Source organism: Silene latifolia, chromosome 9 (genome assembly GCF_048544455.1).
Source record: "Silene latifolia isolate original U9 population chromosome 9, ASM4854445v1, whole genome shotgun sequence".
In the NCBI taxonomy this organism is placed as follows: domain Eukaryota; kingdom Viridiplantae; phylum Streptophyta; class Magnoliopsida; order Caryophyllales; family Caryophyllaceae; genus Silene; species Silene latifolia.
The window spans coordinates 48,768,955-48,776,280 of record NC_133534.1 but is presented as its reverse complement, the minus strand read 5'-3'; the positions used below and the strand labels follow the sequence as shown (position 1 = coordinate 48,776,280).

The 7,326-nt window shown below is 37.3% G+C and overlaps 1 protein-coding gene across 1 annotated transcript; it reads left to right on the top strand.

The window, feature by feature from the left end:
• The first annotated feature begins 283 nt into the window (after window positions 1–283).
• LOC141599730 (cytochrome c oxidase subunit 5b-1, mitochondrial-like) lies at window positions 284–7,073 on the top strand. The gene is made up of 6 exons (XM_074419842.1): window positions 284–631; window positions 729–814; window positions 888–938; window positions 5,798–5,864; window positions 5,993–6,072; window positions 6,662–7,073. Exons 1-6 carry the CDS (start codon window positions 475–477, stop codon window positions 6,728–6,730), a joined length of 510 nt encoding a protein of 169 aa, XP_074275943.1. The 5' UTR covers window positions 284–474; the 3' UTR covers window positions 6,731–7,073.
• Window positions 7,074–7,326: the final 253 nt, after the last annotated feature.

Genomic DNA, 7,326 nt, shown 5'->3' with positions numbered 1-7,326 from the left:
GGAGAATAATGAAACGAGAATTGAGCAAAGTATTCACGAGTAAAACAGGAAAAGAAATATTTAGAATGTATTTATTACTGTAAATTACAAAAGGCTTTTTTTTTTGTCGGATAGTATTTGGAGGTTAACGGAAAGTTAAGTTTGTGGCATTTAATCCCTTAACTGGAAACTTTCAAAGTTGAGGTCCTTAACTAGAAAAAAATTAATAATTGAAGTCCTTCCCTTAGGGTTAACTCAAAATTAAAGTAAACTAAATGAATCTGGTTTGAACGGGAGCGAACGGAAAAGGTACATTATTAGTAGTTTGGAGTAGTACTGTAGTAGTGGTTGACCCAAATTAGCGAGTCCCCGAAAGTTTCTCCCTCGTTTTCATTTTCCTCCAGTTCCTCATCTCATATTCCTCTGATTCCCTTCCCAACATCCACACTTTCTCATTCATACACATTTCTTCTTCTTCAATTGAATCAATCAATCATGTGGCGAAGAAGTGCGATTTCTCACCTCAAAACCCTAACTTCTTCTACTTCCGCCATTTCCCAATCTTCTTCTTCTTCTTCTTTTATCTCTCATCGCCTTACCACGCCGCTTCGCCCTTCTTCCTTCCTCTCTCGCCCTTTCTCCGTCGCTGCCGGTAATTTTTCTATTCATTACTGCATTTTTTTTTGTTTTATAATAGATTAGATCTAATTGTTGATTTGATTAATTTGAATTAATTGAAAAATTCATAGAGGTTTCGAACCCGAAGAGGAGCATTGAAGATGTGATGCCCATTGCTACTGGTCATGAGCGTGAAGAACTCGAAGCTGAACTTGAGGTTTTTTTTTATATATATTTAATTTAATTAGGGATAAAATGAAATTCGCCCATTGATTTGTTTTGTAATGTAGGGGAAAGATATTTTGGCGATTAATTTTCCTGAAGGTCCTTTCGGCACCAAGGTGTTATTTTCCTCCCTAAATTATGTTTCGTTTGCCCGTAATTGATAATGATTGACATTTTTGTTGCGATTATATTCGGATTCAAATTAACCCTGGCTGCTTTCTTATAAAAATGCTTTTAATTTTCATCCAAATTATTTTTGAATTTTGGATTCAGTTCATCTCATGTTGGTGTATAATTACGCAGGTTTTACCTTTCACATAAAATGTGGTCTATTCATATATTTTCGTTGCTTTTACGTCATGCTAATATATAGGTTGGACATTGGATAGCTTATTTTTTGTTTTGTATGATTTTATCATGTACTTTAGTTTGTCCTTGAGCCATTAGTACCTCTCATCACTTCAGGTTCGTCATTGTTGTAGTCGTTCCATTTGTTACTTTTGTTTTGTTTGGGATGTTCTAGGTGGACGAGAGATACCGAAAATTGTTATGTTGCTTATCCTCGCTTTTAGTTGTGGAAATAAAAGACACAAAGTGCATATACTATTCGAATACTTTGTTACTCTTTTTATTTTTGCCCGAATTTTGTGGCTTTTTAGGTAGGTGGATTTCATATGAAATTTCGTTTGACATCTTTCCCCCCTTCTGTTCAAAATAATATGTATACCCATTCTCTGTATAATGTAATGTAATTGTGTTTTAGCTACGTTTGCATTTAGTTTTATTTGCTGCTTCTGGAAATTTGGTTTTCACATATTGGCGATCGTTCAGTTATATTTGTATGCCAGTTGTATGTTGTGGACATGTTCGTTTTTATGCCGTATAGTTTGGGAAGACTCGTAGAGGTAGGCTCAAAAACTTGAAACATAGATGTTTTGCTATGAAACCTGTAGCAGAATAAGTAATTCCACAAATTTAAAAGAGCACGATAAGGTCTAGGGGAGTAGGGGGCGCCTCTTACCTATAAGTGGGACAATGACTGTCTTAGATAATGCGGGATGGTTTTTTTTCCTGGAGAAGTGATTCACCAGTGTTATTATTAAGTTATATGTGCGTTCTTTAGGAACTAGGAAGATAATGTCTCTGAAGATGCCGATTGTGCACGTTCCATGTTTAATATGTGCATCCTAACTTTTTAGAGACGTATTTGATATGGTCTGATTTTCATTACCGGTGGAGCCAAATATACTACCGGTGGAGCCAAATATACTAATCTTTGGTTTTGGATCATGATGAATAAAACGTCTCACTAAACTAATGACACATCTTTTTGTATTTTGAAATGTGAAGTACTCCTTCCCGCTCTCGGGAAAAGCACTACTTTCCAATTTCATCTCATTCATTGGAAATGCACCATTTTCTTGAAGAGTGAATGGCAAATTTTAATCTAGGAAATGACATAAATGCTCTCCCTTTAAGACTTACCCATCAAGTTTTCCCCTTCTTAGCTTACCTCCTCAAGTCTACACCCCAACCCCAGCTCATCAAGTTTAACACCCTGCTCAACCACCACCACAGCACCACCATAACACACTCTCTCCCCCACCTCAGCTGATTACAATTCCAACTACCTGCCTTGTGCACCACCCACCATGTCGAAACCACTACTAAACCACCCAAAAAAAGCTTCCTCCACCCCAGCCCAAGCTCCATCGCACCCAACCATCATCACCCACCAGCACCCATATCGCCACACTCACCAGCCAGCTTACGCTGTCCACTATGTCTCTTTCAACACCGTCCTCCCAACGTCAACACCTACCACCTTCACCATGTAATCTCAACTTTGCCACCTCACCCCTCGAAAACAGCCCATACAACCTGAAATACCAACCCTTGTCCTTGAAAGCCCTTCCCCTATCCGAAAACGCTATGTATAAGGTTTTTGAGGCTGGGGGAGGGGTTTTTGGGGGTTGGGGTTGGTGTTTCTGGGGTTGGAGATCTGTTTTCAGGTGGTTGGAGTTTGCGGTTGATGTTCAAGGTACAAACCGTAAGTGTTCGATGTAGGGCGGTGGTGGTTAAGGAGAGGGGTCTAGTGCCACAGGTGGAAGAGGGGTGGAAGAGGGGTTCAGGCATCTAGCTCGGGGGTAGGCTACTTGTTGGAGGGCAAGGTGATAAAAAGGAAGAGGTGGGCTTGTGTGGTTGATGTGTAAGCATGAGGAGGGGTAGTGTGGTTATCTCTGCACAGTTTTCCCACTTACCTTAATATAGGTGCCAAATCCAAATGGTGCTCCGAGTGAATGGGAGGGAGTATTAACCATCAGACGCAGTTCTTAAAGCAACTTTCTATTTTGGTCATCTGAAAACATCGTTCAATAGTACATGGGTAAGGTTGTGTACATTCCACCCTCCACTCCGCAATTTGCGTAAGTCATTTAGACATTGGGTATTTTGTTCTTGTTGATTTGATAATAGTATAATCGATACATTCTGCACGAATGCTGTTGGTGTATGGGGGAGTATAGGAAGTAGAGTGGAGATTAGTTATTAGTTAGTTTAGTTGATTAGTTGAAGGTTAATTAGTTCAAGTTTAGTTTGAACGAATTAGTTTGTGTATTATTTGTTTGTGAATTTTTGGATGCATCAAAATGGGAGGGAGGACCTCTATTTATAGTGTTCCTCCTCCTACTATTACAACCCAAGAACACTCTAGAATGGAGCATTCTAGAGTGACCTAGACATGGACGTCTCTAGACTATTCATATACATACAAGATATCTTTAGAATGTTCTAGGTTTCTCTACACATACCTAGAACATTCATGTCTCTTCTAGACCCTTCTAGACTCTTCTATGTACATGAGTATTCTAGAACATTCTAGATGTTTCTACATTATTCTAGAATATTCCGGAACCTTCTAGAACACTCCAAAAAAGTCTCACACTTCAACACTCTTCCTTGAGACTTTTGGAGTGATGCCCAGCTTTGATCTTAGAAATTCGTACCGGGGTTTGGACGGAAGTATCCAACTCACTAAAGATGCTTGAATCGTTCATCATGTGACTTGTACAACCACTGTCAATTAGCCACCTACTTTCTTTGCTTGAAGTCTTTGCTTGGCCGGCATAGAAGAGGTGCTCATTATTAACGTTACTTGAATAATGAGCTTGATCCTTGGACTCCATTTGTTTTTGTCTACAATCCTTTTTAATGTGCCCGTACTTCTTACAATGGTGACACTGGGGCTTGCCTTTGAAATAGCAATTCTTTTCTGCTTGATTATGTTAAAAATAATAATCTAGAAAATTCTTGAAAGATTAAGATAGTTGCAAAGCCATTAGAATAATCTAGAGAAATGAAGAAATTAACAACTTAGCAATTGTCTCTAGAAGGTTCCCATACACTACTATAAATATGGGTGTAGGTTCTTTTGTAATGTGTGTAGCCATGACTCCACATTGGAGCTCATAGGTCTCACCCAATATCGTCTCCCCCATATATCATGTAATATCAAAGACATTCAACATATAAATAAAATCATCCATGTTTGGAATATCGTATCCACGGCATTCCGCTGCCAAAATTCCAACAAATGCACATTAAAGCTGATTGGTTGACCTCGTTCGTTTAATCTTGTGATGCATCTTCTCTGTCAAACTGCATCAGTGCTCTGTCAGATTGTCAGATTGTGTTACACTGTTACTGGGGACAACTTACCTTGCCCTGTACTAAAGTTTGATAAAAATGCTAGTGTACCAAAGTTATGTGGGGTTGAGTTATAAGTTTATGACTGTCTGATAAATACTGTACTGATTTCATTGTCCATTTTCAGGAAATTTAACGCAATTAGTGCCTGTTTCCCATCTTTGCAGAATAAACTAGTCTGCATTATTCCCATTAATCCCAAGTTTTGGGTCTATCTTTCTGAAATGGTCTCACAACTAATGATCCACGTTCAATTTTCCATTAGATATAGTCATTTTTTTCAAATGGATACTCTTTCTAAATATTCAAGTCATAAAAATGTTAATAAGGACGTCGAAGTCTTTACTTGTTGACACTTAAATCCAAGAAAGGTTTGAAATACGAAAGACAGAAAAACCTAAGAAATCACAAGTTCTAGGCTTTGGAACAACCATGCTAACATAGGCTTATATCTTGTTGGACAATGTTTGATTGAAAACTGAGTATAAGAGAAATTAAAATAATTTGTTGACCTTAATCGTGGAAAGAAAATTTAATTTTATGAAAAGAAGCTAAATCTTACTTCCTCCCATTTATTTTTGACCAATATTTAGTGAAGTGGTAATATGTGGAGGAAAATGAAAGTAGGAGAGAGAATGTGGGGTTACATGTAATACTAACCACAAATGATAGACAAATAAGGAAAGTGGAAGATGTTAGTGAATTTTCCGGTTTAGGAAATGTGGAAGATGTTAGTGAATACAACAACAACAACAACATCAGAGCCTTAATCCCAAAATGATTTGGGGTCGGCTGACATGAATCATCCTTTAGAACTGTCCATGGGTGAACGCACATCTCAAAATGCGAATAGAAAAGGGAAAATGAAAAACAAAAGGGAGAGCGAAAATGTAATGCATAGTCAAGATGTTAGTGAATAGGAGGGAGTAATTTACAATTGACATTTTACATTTGAAGCTAAATCTTAATGTCCAAATTTGGGATTATTTTTGGAGTATTGCAAATTTGGGATTATTTGTGAGGACTTTTCATTTTCCATCAAGATTGTTAGGAGTCTCGAAGTTTTTATTGTATTTTTATTATATTTGGCTGTCCTCTTACGATGTACACTTGGGAACTTTTAAAATAATTCAAGGGTTTACTTATGTTGTCTGAAATGCCTCGTACAAATTATAATTGATTGCATAGTTGGAAAGGCTGTTTTTTTCCCCACAATCTATTGTGGCTCACTGTGGTTTTGTCAAGCTTTATCATGTTTGTTTGCATGCAGGAAAATCCCGCTATTGTGAAGTCACACTATAACAGGAGAATTGTTGGATGCCCCGGAGGTGAAGGAGGTTGGTATTAAATGTATTAATCTAATTGCTTCTGATAATCTTATTAACCTTTCTTTTTCTTTTCTGAATTCTTAATGTAATTTCTTGTCTACAATATCTCTGACAACTTTTATTCCTCCCATTTTCAGAGGATGAACATGATGTTGTCTGGTTTTGGCTGGAGAACGGCAAGCCGTACGAATGTCCAGTGTGCACTCAGTACTTTGAGGTAAGCTAGTAATGCGTATTGTACAACTGTTCAAGCGATTGTGAAAAATATTATATGGTATTGCAGCGAGTCAAGTGACCCTACTTTTTATATTGATGCGTAAAAGAAACTAGTAATGAAAAACAAAAACACTTAACTAAATTGTTGTTCATTGTAGAGTTTGAATTCGGTGCTAATTGCATCGTCTTTTGCACATTGACCTTTGATCTATATACAGAGTATTATTTTTAAAATTTTGCGCACCTGTAAGAGTTACTCCCTTTTTGTAATATATGATTTTTTTCGCTTATTTTATACAACGGTTTGGCTTTCAGTTCTGCAAAAATGTACTCAGGTACTTACGTAAATTATGAAGTTCAATTCATTATATTTGTCACGGTAAATGCTTTAATATGAGTTTAAATTTTATAAAATTTACTCATATTTTGAGACATTTTAAAAAATGAAGTGAGAGTCTCGAATAGAGGGAGTAGTTACTACTAGGTATCAATCTCTTGAGAGATTTGGCCCTTCTTTTTTCCTCTGATAATTAGCAATTTCGAGTGTTTGTCCATTCACCTTGGCTAATTAATTGATCAACCAATTGCAGCTGGAAGTTGTTGGCCCAGGTGGAGATCCGGAGGGGCACGACCATGATGATGATGAACACCACCACTGATTGTAATTTGCAGTTGTTAGGCACCTAATAAGATCTGGTGAGACCATTGCAAATCTATAAAACTTTTGCTGCTGCTTTTTAATTGAAAAGCACAAAGCTTGTTTTTGTGACGGGTCATTAGACAAATCCAGGCCCATGGCACTGACTTAAGTACGTTCTTGTTCTACTTTTTTGGGGAACACAACTAAGAGTGGTTTTTTGATAGTTGAGTTGGTAATTTCAAGTTCCCTTGACACATCTTTTTCAGCATGAGCGAGTAATCTGTGGCGCTCACATTTTTTATCTATACTGTGAGAATTCCAGTTGAAACGTTGATTTATATAATGTGTGAAATTATTGTAAAGGTTTTGGGTGCCTTCTGTTTATGAGCAATGCAATTGCACCATATAACTCATGTTGAGCTGGGGGCTGCACAAGTTTTTGTAGTACCATCTCCAATTCACATGGCCTATTTTTATATCCTTGCCTCTAAACCTGGATACAAAAGTCGTGTGGTTTGACATTTCGATTCTCGTATTCATATTTTATGTAATTAGCGCAATTTGCATACCCTATTTCGGAGTTGTCTTATCAATGCTTTCCTATAAATTAGTGTG